The sequence below is a fragment of the Aedes aegypti genome, chromosome 3 (genome assembly GCF_002204515.2).
Source record: "Aedes aegypti strain LVP_AGWG chromosome 3, AaegL5.0 Primary Assembly, whole genome shotgun sequence".
In the NCBI taxonomy this organism is placed as follows: Eukaryota; Metazoa; Arthropoda; class Insecta; order Diptera; family Culicidae; genus Aedes; species Aedes aegypti.
In genome coordinates, this window is record NC_035109.1 from 1,091,142 (window position 1) to 1,104,065 (window position 12,924).

The window sequence follows — 12,924 nt, forward strand, 5'->3', positions numbered from 1 at the left end:
AGCACTGTTATACTGTTAAACACATAAAACATTGGTGGTCATTTCACAGTTTTCAGTACTGGTTATTATGGTTATTCATTGATTAATTGTTCATAAAGGCTATATATTTCTGTTGTTATTTTACAATTTCAATAAATATCTAACGTTAAGTGCAAGTAAATATATTTCTTCATTATTATTCAAAAACAACATAGACTTGAACAAAATTTAAAGAACTTTTTGTTTAATAACCTTATTATCAACTTTGCATATCCTAATGTTTGTTTTGAAGCACAAACCTCTTGTTTCATTTTTCTATTCAATAACAATATAGTAAATCTGACCGAATAAAAATCTTTATTATTCAAATTTTCATTAAAATTAAAAATGTTGTAATAAGGCTTATAAAATATTGTTTTTTTTTCAAAATCAATGGTTGCGAGTATTCCTCCCAACAATCCAATATCTATGAGGTCAAGTTTTCGTACATGCCAAAACATCAAATAAAACAGTTTAGTTTCAAATAAACAAACATGTGATAGTTGCGAACATGCGACTGTTACAATTTCAAGCAAATTAGATTGATTTAATGTTGTCTGAATAAATCAAACAAGATAAAAAAACGTAGTAATTTTTCACACCTAATTCTTTTATGTTACCTCTTTATATAATCATGTTATAATTAAAACCAATAATTACTTAATGCAGATTAATTCAATACCAATGAATATTGCAATTGATATATGCATTTGTGATAGATTGTAATTAAAATTCAAAAATCATTTTTCTAGTTCTGAACTGATTTTTTAAGATCCTCAGTAAGCATTGATTTTCGTAAAATATTTCTTCCCTGTTGTTTATATCTAATTTCTTTCGTGAACCAGAAGAACTCGTTTCAAATTTGAAAAGGCATCAATTTGTTATGCTTGAGACGAAATTGGGATATTGGAACAGCACACTTTATATTACTATTGCACCCGCATAACGGCGAATAACTGTACCAGGAAAACAAACCATACTCACAATTCTCCTCTCACTCGAGTTACTGCTGCGCACAGCCAAACGGTTATCCTCAGGGACTCCTTTCGGTGCGTTTGCTTCTCGTTTTCAGACTCACCAGAATTATTCTTCTTAATCTCCTACTCCCCTTCTTTACAATTTTTTTATCATTACTTTAAACGAACTTTTGTGCTTTATACTCGTCGCCAATGTAGAAATCACAAAACAGATCTTGCTTCAGTGAAGTACAGAATCAGAATAATGTTTATTTCCTCATCCTAATTTGACACTCTTCTCTAGCCTACTTGATTGCATGAAATACCACAATACTACATATATGTATAATGATGATTAAAAAAATTGTATCATTTTATTTTTCAGTCTCAGACTTCGCTCGTGTCCAGCTCCGAGGGTGGAATCCTAGCCGAGGGCGAAGAGACTTCCAGTGAATCGCAGGCCTCCGAAAACTCCCGCAGTCCAGCATGTGTTCTGGGTCTAGTCGAACGGTTACTGCGAACGCACCCAGTGTGGTTCCTACCCGGTATCCAACGTTCCGGTGCCGTTCATCTGCTCCAAGGGAAGGAGGAAGGGGTGAGATCCATTAAATCATTTTTCATGATCTATTTTATAACTTTTTTATCCCCGTTATCGCAGAATTTCATCGTTCGTGGTTCGAGTCAATCGAAAACCATGGCCGTCTCCGTTCGTCTTCCCTTGGAGACCGGTCCGTACATTGAGCACTACTTAATCCAGTCGAACGAAGGCCTACTTAGTTTGGAAAGCTCTCGGTTCAAGTTCGACTCGATTCCAGCGCTCATTGCCCACTACTCGCAGTGTTGTGATGAACTTCCGGTTCAACTTTGTCTTCCCAAAGCGCTTCGTGAAGCGAAAAATCGACAGCAGCTATCCTCGCTGGCCCTGCTGGGACAGGAGTTCTGGCGTTATCCGATGGCATCGCCCAAACCCAAAACCGTACTATCAGCCAATTCTAGTCACTTGAACACACCGTCCGATGCCACGCAATCCAGTGGTATCGGATTGACGTTCAACAACAATAGGAACTTATCATCTTTCAACAATTTCGGTCCCGAAAGCAATTCAAATTTTGTCGGCCCGAGTGAAACTCCCACGGATACTATATCCACCATGAGCAGTTTCACCTTTGGACCGGGACATCAACTCCTAAGTCCGGAGTCGATTGACAGCGCAGTAATTATGTCACCGTCGGACCCGAACCAAACGGGAATAATTGGCAAAACGAGCACTTTTAAGTCGAAGCGACCACTTCCATCGCCTACCATGGTTTCGTGCGACGTTGAAAAGCAGATTGAAATCTTCAACGCCAATTTGTTTGGCAGCACGGATTCTAAAATGAATGAAACGGTTAGCACCAGCACACTGGAACGGCAGTTGAAGACACCGAGACCTACTCCGCCGAATACTTTAAACCTAAAACCTATCAGGAGTCCTCCAGCGCCACCTGCTAGACGATTGAAGCCAGCCAGTGCTGCCAGTACGCCAAACACCGATTCCAATCAGATGTTTTCCAACAATATCACGGTGACGACGACGGTCACATTCAGCGTGGACAATCATACAACTGCCCAAATCATAGAATTGGTTCCACCAAACGAAACTAACAACAACAGCAATAGCAAAAGTTTTTCTACTGTGAGTGTTATATACTTTTTTTTGAATATGGATAATAATCAATGTGTTTCAAATTTATTTAGTTCCAGAGCTCCCTCAAGCGGCTACCGCCAGATGGAGAGTGTCACATTTCCGGGTCGCTGTTTAGGAACCAGGACTTGGATGATCGAGCGTCCGACTCGGAAGGCAACCTACTGGCAATTCAGTCTCCTTTGGGTGGTAGCAACGGAAATCAGCAATCGTTTCGGAAACATACCAAAATGGAATCTAGCTCAGGGTTGATCCATTCTACGCGAACCAGCAGGCGAAGCAAACGGAAAGAGTCCAAACATTATCAGGTATTTGATTGGTTTGAGCAATTGATGAATAAATCTTTAACTTTCTTTCACTTTTGAAGGAATCTGACATTCTGGAATCTCCTTCTGTGTACTGTCGAAGCAATTTAGGGGATAAAATCAGTGATTACGAAGATCTATGGACGCAGGATAGCAATGGCAACACCACTTTAATAAAGGGCGATAAATTGTCTTCTTTCAAACCTGCACTGGATAAATCTCTAGATCCATTAATACCAGGTAATATGTTAGATATGAAGCTATTTCAACGATGCATAATCATAAAATTTAAAATATTTTAGCTCAAGAAACATTCAGTTCATCGGTGCTTGATCGGCCATTTGTTCCGTACAATCCAACCATTCCAACAGATGCTTCAAAGCCATCTTTGCTATCATCTTTCAGCAGCAGTGAAAATTTCATTCAACTTCGGCAGCGGGACGCCAGTAGCGATCGTAGCACTCCAACTGAATCACACCATAGGAATGTTATGAAAACATTTTCGCCTACTCCGATGCATGAAAAACCCCTGCATAATCCGATGCTGGAGCCTCGATATCGGATGGGACTGTGTTTCCCGAATACGAATCGAGTCGACTCAAATGGAAATAGCGATCATAACCGAACGGAGACTCCTTCCCCATTGTTGAACAATGGAGGGACAGCTCCGTCGAGTAAACAGGACAGCCCGTTCTATGCTGACCCGGCCGATGTTCTGAGCAGCATTGTGCGAAGAAGTCCTTTCAACAGGTCTGCAATGTTGGCGAGTAATCAGAGGCATTCCGAGCCGCCGAAACAGTTACTGCTTGATCCCAATTCACCGCTTATGTGGCCGCCGGCGGAGCAAGATGTCAGGCACAAGGTGAGGAAATTTCAGAATAAGGTTTTTGACACCAGATGGTGCGGTTAGCTTAATCGTTTTATGAATCATTTCAATTCTTACTTTATACTGAAAGCTCTGAAATTGAAATACTATTCTGCTTGAAGAAATTACTTTGTATTTTCAGCACTCGTTCAAGATAATTATAAAAAATCTTCCTTTTGCGGATTCTTCCTTGAGGATCTTTTTGAAGATGTCTAACTTACATTAGGGAATCTTCTACAATGACTTGTAAAATGTCTAACATGCGTTCCGGATCCTTTTAGGATGCTTTAATGATCCTTCTAGGAAGCTGCCAGTGAGGACCTAAGCTAGGAAGCTTCCTACATCTTTCTAGTTGCTTCCACAACCTTCTACGGTGATTTCAAGTTCCTTTTTGGATTGATTCAAGGTCTTATTGGATAAACTTCGTAATTCTTCTAGGATGTCACTAGAATGCTTCCAGAATTCGTTAGGGATGGTTTCAGAACCCATCTAGGATGCTTACAAAATCCATTTAGTGTGTTTCCAGAATTCTTCTAGGATGTGCCCAGAGTTTATCTAGGATGCTTCTTGAATCTTTCAAAAATGCTTCCAGATTCCTTCCGGGATGCTCAGAAAACCTTCCAGAAAGGATGTTCCTTTCTAGTTTTTTTTTCAGAAATTTTTAGGAATACTTCCGAAGTTAGAGTACAATGAAAACTTCCAGAATTCTTCTGAGGGACTGTCAGAATCCGTCTAGAATGCTTTCAGAATCCATCTAGGATGCTTCTAGATTCAGTCTGGACTACTTCCAGAACCCATCTTGGATTCAAGGATGCTTTCGCAATCATTCTAGGATGGCTCCAGAACCCTTTTCAATAAATTCCACGTCTCTTGTATGATGCCTTCAGGAACCTCATAGGATGGTTCCAAAATCCTTCATGGATGCTTCCAGACACTGTCCAAGACGATTGTACCCCGTTTGGCATAAAGTCGTTTGGCATAAGGTCGTTTGGCATAAAGCCGTTTGGCATAAAGTCGTTTGGCATAATGGTTGTTTGGCATAATGGCCGTTTGGCATAATGGTCATTTGGCATAATGGTCGTTTGGCATAATGATTGACTTAGAATGAATATCGACATTTTTGAAGCTTTTACCAAGATCAACACCACCGAGCCCATAGCAAAAAAAATTGGTGCATTTGCAATAAGCATGGTGTTAGTTCAGAGATTTTCCAAGCTATGATGTCAAAAATTGTTGTGACATTAGAGAGCATAACTAAATAAAACTCGTAACGGGTCTGGTGGAAGATCTTTTCGGAATGATATTTTTTTCTACATCTCAGAACATAGAATATCTTTGAGCTTGCTGTGATCTACATATTTGAAAATATTAAATCAGTAGAATATTTCGCTCATAGAATATTTCGCTGTAGATCAAGCTTTGTGAACACTTGATGAAAATTACTTGATAAAAGAAGGTAAATTTTTTTTTGCAAAATATTTTCCAAAGAGAGCAGATCATTTTTCGTTTAAAATGTTTGAGGCTCTAACGCAAAAAAATGTTCCCACAGCATAACTCAAATGAACAACACATTTAAAAAAATATGTGTGGCAAAACTTTTGAACGATTCAATATAAATTTTAGTTTTGGAAGTGTACGTCCAAAACACCGTCTATTATCGAAAGAAGGGAAAAGAGATCATGTATTCGCAAGAAAAGAATATGTCGAATATTGTCAGGTTCTAAATTAATTATCATTCTTACAGCACGTCTTGCAAGAATTGATAATACAGCAAAATATAAAAATGGTTAACATTTAGCTTTACTAAATAATAAAAATTTTAAACAGTATTTACCTTCATCCAGCCAACATACTTTTCACATGCAAAAAATACACTAAAATGTGCATAACTTTTTTGTTTCTCGATGGATTTTGTTGAAATTTTCAGAACTTCCCGAAAAACTCTTCTAGTTTATGGTCCAGGACACTTGGGAATATGGTCCACGTGGTTCCGGAGTTATTCCGGATTGTCTTGGGGTACCAAAATTGGCCACATCGTCCATTCAACGGATATCTCAAAACCCAGATGAGCTAGAAGGTTGATGTCTTCGGCAAAGTTGTTCAGCAAACTAAGGGCTATCCGTCAGTAACAATCTTAATTGGGAATTTATCCGCTAGGTGGCGCCAGTTACAATTTTCTTCAATCTTCTATATCTCAAGATCCTGATGAGCTAGAAGATTGGTGTCTTCGGCAAAGTTATTCATCAGACTAAGGGCTGTCTGGCAATAACAAAGTTAGTTGAGAATTTCTCCGCTAGGTGGCGCTAGTAACAAATTTTCTTCAATCTTCTATATCTAAAGATCCTGATGAGCTAGAAGGTTGGTGTCTTCGGCGAAGTTGTTCAGCAGACCCTAAGCTATCTGGCAGTAACAATCTTAATTGAGAATTTATCCGATAGGTGGCGCCAGTTACAATTTTTCTTCAATCTTCTATATCTCAAGATACTGATGAGCTAGAAGGTTGGTGTCTTCGGCAAAGTTGTTCATCAGACTAAGGGCTATCTGACAATAACAAAATCAGTTAAGAATTTCTCCGCTAGGTGGCGCCAGTTACAATTTTTCTTCAATCTTCTTTATCTCAAGATCCTGATGAGCCTGAAGGTTGGTGTCTTCGGCAAAGGTGTTTAGCAGACTAAGAGCTATCTGGCAATAACAAAATTAGTTTAGATTTTCTCCGCTAGGTGGCACTAGTTACAAATTTTCTTCGATCTTCTATATTTTAAGATCCTGGAGACCTAGAAGGTTGGAGTCTTCGGTAAAGTTGTTCAGCAGACCAAGAGTTATCCGTCAGTAACAATCTTAATTGGGAATTTATCCGCTAGGTGGCGCTAGTTACAAATTTTCTTCAATCTTCTATATCTCAAGATCCTGGTGGGCTAGAAGGTTGGTGTCTTCGGCAAAGTTGTTTAGTAGACCAAGAGCTATCTGGTAGTGATTGGGAAATTATTCGCTAGTTTGCGCTAGTAACAAATTTTCTTCAATCTCCTATATCACGAGATATTGATAAGCTAGAGGTTTGGTGTTTTCGACATAGTTGTTCAGCAGATCAAGGATTTTTGGGCAGTTGCAAACCTTATTAAAAATTAATCCCCATTATATGTCTCGAGATTCCGATAAGATAGAAGGAGCTGGTGACCAATCGATTAAGTTTTCAGCTTAAACGGATGCTTGGTTCTCCAGATCCGTGCTCTTGAAAATTTGAACTTTGGCTTCGATTCATCTTCACCTTAATAACTCAAAACTCAAAAAAAAATCAACAAGTTTTATTATCAGTGACATTATTTGTTATTACTTAAGCATTTACTTGTACTCAGACTGCTCTAACTTTAAAACTTAGCGGTGAGCATCAAGTTGAGCATTTAAACCGTTGTCTATAACATTTCCGTTGGATTGTTTTAAGGAAGATTTTTGTTGCTTGAAAAAAATCCTAAAAGACCGATATTTTAGCGTACGAGGATCTTGGAATAAAATTCTTCCTCAAAAATATACGGCAGCGCCACTAAAACTCAATCCAACTTGATCCCTATTAGGTAGATTTCAGCCATCCAATATTATTTGTCGAAAAACTAACCTTCCTGCTTATCATGTTGTTAAATTAGATAAGTTCTATGAAAATATCACTAGTGATATCTAATGAATAAAATTTGAATCAATTGCATTACCAGCTCACCAAATTCAGAATATTGGAGAGGTTACTAGCACCATATAGCGAATGAATATTGGTTCAGTTTTCCATTTCAGATTGCCCTTGATGTATTGAACATCCAGTGTTGGTACATTGACACTCAAATCTCAACCATGCGGTTCTCCCACAAAAGCCAAATCGTTTGATATATGCTTCGAAATTCTCACGAATGATTTTTGGATGCAAAATCACTTGCTCACGCTCATGCCGTCGAAAATATTCAATCATGAAACACATTGGGTGTCTGTCAAAACCCAATGTTATTGTTTACATTAGAAAGGTTCGTTATAATTCTAGCAGAAAAACTAGGAATTAGGACTCTACACAGAAAGAAAAATTCATGTAAATTTCAGCGAAAAATCATGCACATAACACACTTAATCGTTGAATTTCATTTCGGTAAACTCAAATGACGAATTCAGTCGGTAAAGCATATTTTTACTGAAATCTCGTTAAATTTTGACAGACGAGCGATATTGACAGATGCGAATTGACGAAAATCTAAACTACCGATTTAAAAAACTGAGACTCGGTAGTCTATTTTGCCACAAAAATCAGCAAACAAATATTTTTACTGAATTTCGGCAAAGCGCATCTGTCAAAACCGAGTTTGATGATTGCAGCTGCAGACACCTACCAACATGTGCTAGAAGTTTTGTGAAATGTTCTTGAAAAAGCGCCTACATGTAAGTATCACAAAATGTATTGTGTTATGGCATATAATTTGCCTATACATAAATCATTCATTCGAGTCAATAGTTAAAGCCGTTTTTATTTTTAGGAACATTCCCTGGAACTTTTGCACCTCGCAGTGAAAATGCTCGTCTTATTACTATTCGCTTCAAAGGGAACAGAAAACTTCAGAAATTGAGTGAAAAGTGAAATGCTTACAGCGGTGGTGGTTTATACATTTGTAATGCAATAAATCACTCAAAGAATGTAGGTTCAATAAATTTGTTTATATTATTTAAATTTATATGTAGTTGTTTCTTCTTATTCTTCTTCCAATCGAAAATATAATCATTTGCCGAATTTCGGTAATAGTGTGCCGAGATACTCAGCAATGGATTACCGATCCCTTCGTCAAATTTTGACAGCTGGATTGATTACAAATTTTGCAGTGCAATCGGCACTTTGAACTTTTACCGAGATTTTCGCCGAAATCTCAGCTGTTGGGTTCTCGGCAATTATTTTTGCCGGCCTCGGCGAAGCAAATTAAGTGTGAAAGGGAATGCCAGATATGTCGCAAATTTACATGACACATCGTGTAAAATTATATCAACATCGTGTAAATTTATGCGATTTGACGCGTAATCGGTTGGAGTCCATGCTAGATTACACGATGTTTAGCGGAAACTTACATGATGTTGATGTAATTTTACACGATGTGGCGTGTAGATTTGTGACATATCTGGCATTTCCTTTATGTGCACGATTTTACGCTGAAATTTACACGGATTTTTCTTTCTGTATATGTGGAAATGGACTCGGTATAGTCGTTAAAACATACGCTTAGGACTTGGGATACGACCCATCTACGAGATAATCATTACAAATTTTAGTGACGACTTCCTTCTGAAAGAAAGTAAAGCCGTTGGTCCCGAGATGAACTAGCCCGTAGCTCGTTATTTTTCTTGGCATTACGTCCTCACTAGGACAGAACCTGCTTCTCAGCTTAATGTTCAATGAGAACTTCCACAGTTATTAACTGAGAGCTTTCATTTTCAAAGTTGCCATTTTTAGTATTTGTACATCGAATGGCAGGTACGATGATACTCTATGCCCAGAGAAGTTAAGGAAATTTCTCTTACGAAAAGATCCTGGGTCTACGGGAATCGAACCCAGATGTCTTCAGAATGGCTTTGCTTTATAGCCGCGGACTCTAACCACTCGGTGAAGGAAGGCTCCACTAAAATATCTCGTAAATAAAATATAAGGCTTTGAATGAAAAAAAGCATATAAAACAAATTGATGATCCAACTTATGTATTGTGGCTGTTGAGCTGCGTAAGTTACAAATCAAACGTGAAAAATCTCGAACATAAAATTATGAGAATTTAAAATTTTCGCCACGATGTAAACAACTATGTCGAAGACAAACTGGAGCCACCCAACATTGATCTGATTGTTAACTTTTGATACATAAAATTGAAGATAATTTGTTACTAACGCCACTTAGCGGATAAATTCCCAATTAGATTAATTGCTGCCAGATAGCTTTTGATCTGCTGAACAACTTCGCCGAAGACACCAACCTTATAGCTCATCAAGATCTTTAGATATAGATGATTGAAGAAAAGTTGTAACTGGCGCCACCTAGTGGAGAAATCCTCAACTAATTTTGTTATTGCCTGATAGCCCTTAACCTGCTGAACAACTTCACCGAAGACACCAACCTTCTAGCTCATCAGGATCTTGAGATATAGAAGATTGAAGAAAATTTGTTACTAGCGCCACCTAGCGGAGAAATTCTCAACTAACTTTGTTATTGCCAGACAGCCCTTAGTCTGATGAATAACTTTGCCGAAGACACCAACCTTCTAGCTCATCAGGATCTTGAGATATAGAAGATTGAAGAAAATTGTAACTGGCGCCACCTAGCGGATAAATTCCCAATTAAGATTGTTACTGACGGATAGCCCTTCGTTTGCTGAACAACTTTGCCGAAGACATCAACCTTCTAGCTCATCTGGGTTTTGAGATATCCGTTGAATGGACGATGTGGCCAATTTTGGTACCCCAAGACAATCCGGAATAACTCCGGAACCACGTGGACCATATTCCCAAGTGTCCTGGACCATAAACTAGAAGAGTTTTTCGGGAAGTTCTGAAAATTTCAACAAAATCCATCGAGAAACAAAAAAGTTATGCACATTTTAGTGTAGTTTTTGCATGTGAAAAGTATGTTGGCTGGATGAAGGTTAATATAAAGAACAGCCTATTTTTAAAAGAAGGCAAAATTTATGATAAAACCAATAGAAGATTGGACGCCAAAAATAATCGCAACAAATACAACGAAACGACATAAAAAATTGCGTTCAGATTCATCGGTTCCCCGAATGCCAGTTCCCCGAAAGACCAGTTTCCCCGAAAAGTGATGCAATTTGAATAGAAGCTGTGGCTAGTGAACGAGAAAGAAATATAAGCAATCAAAAGAAGGAGGAATTCTGTCATTCTTGGCTATGCACATGTTGGCAAAAATGCTGAGGATGGAGAAACTCCAAAGAACCGCCAAATAAATAAAGAAGGGTGCATATTAGATGGTTAGTTCGTTCACCACCCTGAAATGTATAAAGTTACGACAGTTATGAGTGCCAAAAACTTTTCGGGGACGTGGGATAATCGGAAACACGGGATATTCAGGGAACTGGCATTCGGAAACTGGCGTTCAGGGAAACGACATTCGGGGAAAAGTAGCACAACCCATCGAAGTAACTGCAGTGATCGAATTCTCCTTTCGTCAATAACTTGAGTAGATCAATGTTATCGATTGCCACCCTTCTGTCAGTTGGAAACAAATATATCTACAATATAGCTCCAAAGAACAGTCTATGTATAAAAGAAGATTAAATTTGTTTAAATTTTAAATCAACACCCTTTATACCTATTATTAGTACATCATGTTTAGAAAAAAAAACATAGAATGTTTGAAAGAAGGGTAAATTTATGCTAAATATATCAAAATCTTCAGTGCAAAAAAATATTCCAATAGCGAAACTCAAAAGAAGCATTAATGTTTGAAAGAAGGGTAATTTCTGGATAAATAATAAAATACTATTAGCAATAACTTTCCTAATATGCTTTAGTTCATTCAAGAGCATTTGATTGTTCAATAAAGTGTCGTTTTGTTTCAATTGACTCCAAAACAAGCCTGATGCCATCAGAAAGATTCAATAGAAACGTAAAAATGTCATCTTAAGAAATTCTTGTTTTCAGACTCATTATGCCAAACGACCATTATGCCAAACGATTATTATTTCAAACGACCATTATGCCAAACGACTTTATGCCAAATGACCATTATGCCAAACAACTTTATGCCAAACGGCTTTATGCCAAACGACTTTATGCCAAATGACCTACCACCGTCCAAGACGCTTTCAGAATATGTTTAGGTTGCTTTTTGACACCGTTTAGGGCACTTCCAGAAGACGCTTAGGATGCTTCTAGAATCCGTCTAGGATTATTCCAAAATATGTGTACGTTGGTTTCAGAATTCTTCTGGGGTACTTTCAGTATTCTGCTAGGATTCTTTTTAACGCTTTCAGTTTCATTATAGGAAACCATCTAGTATGGATCAAGAATCCTTCTTGGTTGCTTTTAGTATCCGTCTGGATTGCTTTCAGATTCGTTGAATGATGTTTCTAGAAGCCTTCTAGGATGTTACAGAATCTTTATGGAATAGTTTTAGAATCCTTATAGGGTGATTCCGAAATCGTTCTAGCGTCTTTCCAGGACTCTTCTAGGATGCTACCAGACTCCTTCTAAGATGGTTCCATAATTCTTCTAGAGTTTTTTCAGAACCCTTCTAAGATGCTTGCCGAAATCATCTAAAATGGTTCCTTTTCCGATATTCTCCTACGATGCAACAAAAATCCTTCTAGGATGCTTCCGGCTTCCGTCTAGGATGGCTCCGGATTCCTTCTAAAATACTTCCAGATTCTTTCTAGGATGCTTACAGAAACCTTCTTGGATGGTTCCTAAATCCTCATAGGATGCTTTCTGTAATGCTTTCAAAATGATGGTTCCATAATCCATCTGGAGTGCTCCAGGATACTTGCAGAATCCAGAGCATTTCTCTAGGATTCTCATTCTATCATCTTAAATTCGCAATGATACCTAATCAAGGAAATCTTACAATGAATCTCAACGATAACTAATCCTCCTTCTTTCATTATGGCAGAACCAATTGGCTGCATCGTTGGACGAACTGAAAAATCCCAGAAACGTGCATCAGCACCATCAACAGCAGCACCACAACCACCAACCGCACAGCCGTGTGGGTCAGGCGGCCTGGTGTAACTTTGAACGATTGTCGCTGGAGCAGACGGAAAACCACGACTATGATAACGATCTGCGCTGGACGAAGGAACCCACGAAGTCGCAAACTCCTCAACCGCCGGTTGACGGTTCCGTGGGACAGAGGAATGTCAAAATATTGCCACCGGATGATGGGCGAACCATCACTGTCCATCAGATCATTGCCAAACGATTGCCACACCTAGACTTGCCAGAGTTACCCATGAATAGCAATGGGCCGTCGGAAACGGCGAGGAACAACGGAAATGAGAATAGCACCGGTACGCTGACCAGGACTCAACGGAAGTCCGCCTATGACAACGTGGAGAAACAGACTGCAGGTTTGTCATTTCG

At 38.6% G+C, this 12,924-nt stretch overlaps 1 protein-coding gene across 5 annotated transcripts in view; it reads left to right on the forward strand.

The window, feature by feature from the left end:
- Positions 1-12,924, forward strand: part of LOC5568568 (protein sprint) — a 64,205-nt gene that overhangs the window by 17,063 nt on the left and 34,218 nt on the right. For all 5 annotated transcript variants that reach the window (XM_021854990.1, XM_021854993.1, XM_021854995.1 and 2 more), the window contains exons 4-9: positions 1,360-1,569; positions 1,633-2,649; positions 2,712-2,966; positions 3,026-3,203; positions 3,266-3,825; positions 12,455-12,911. In XM_021854990.1, the coding sequence (XP_021710682.1) occupies positions 1,360-1,569; positions 1,633-2,649; positions 2,712-2,966; positions 3,026-3,203; positions 3,266-3,825; positions 12,455-12,911 (2,677 nt within the window). The remainder of the gene's footprint in view (positions 1-1,359; positions 1,570-1,632; positions 2,650-2,711; positions 2,967-3,025; positions 3,204-3,265; positions 3,826-12,454; positions 12,912-12,924) is intronic.